Source organism: Lipotes vexillifer, unplaced genomic scaffold (genome assembly GCF_000442215.2).
Source record: "Lipotes vexillifer unplaced genomic scaffold, Lipotes_vexillifer_v1.1 scaffold1691, whole genome shotgun sequence".
Classification (NCBI taxonomy): Eukaryota; Metazoa; Chordata; class Mammalia; order Artiodactyla; family Lipotidae; genus Lipotes; species Lipotes vexillifer.
In genome coordinates, this window is record NW_006789046.1 from 3,252,415 (window position 1) to 3,253,076 (window position 662).

The 662-nt window shown below is 53.2% G+C and overlaps 1 protein-coding gene across 1 annotated transcript in view; it reads left to right on the forward strand.

Annotated features, from left to right (window-relative positions):
• Positions 1-662, forward strand: part of DNAH17 (dynein axonemal heavy chain 17) — a 115,481-nt gene that overhangs the window by 45,570 nt on the left and 69,249 nt on the right. The window contains exon 30 of the mRNA XM_007462391.1: positions 128-280. Coding sequence (XP_007462453.1) covers positions 128-280 — 153 coding nt within the window. The remainder of the gene's footprint in view (positions 1-127; positions 281-662) is intronic.

Below are 662 nucleotides of genomic sequence, written 5' to 3' on the forward strand. Positions count from 1 at the left end.
GGTGCGGGGAGAGTATAAGCCAAAAAAAAAAAGATGCTTAAAACCGCCCAAGGAAGACCCAGGCTGCGTGTCTCCCGCCTTTGAACCCCTTGGCTGCAAAATCCAGTGATCCCCCCGCCCAATCCAGGTGAGCCGCCACCTGTCCAAGCTCTTCGACAGCCTGTGTAAACTGAAGTTCCGCCTCGACGCCGACGGGAAGCCGCTCAGGTTTGGCCTGGGCATGTATAGCAAGGAGGACGAGTACGTGGACTTTGACCAGGAATGTGACCTATCAGGGCAGGTGCGTGCGTGTGTGGATGGACGCCCCCGCCCCAACCCAGGACGACAGTGCAGCATGTATAGGGCCACACGGCCTCAGACAGGCTGTCACCCCCAGCCTGGGACCACCCCTCTCTCCTTCCCTCTGCCTCTCAGAACAAATGCTTAAGGGGCTTCTCTATAGAATTTCCAGCACAGCCTTACCTACACAGTATGAGGTGCATTGTGAGAAAAAAAAGAAGAAGAGAAAGGAGGGGACGGAGGGAGAGAATAGGTTTATTAATGCCATTGAGTCTTTATTATTTTATTTATTATTATTAATACCAAGGGGTTAGTGTTAGTGGCACCCGCCCCACTCTTTGAAGGGGGCCACACGTGCCTGAACCAACCAGTTCTCATTCCTG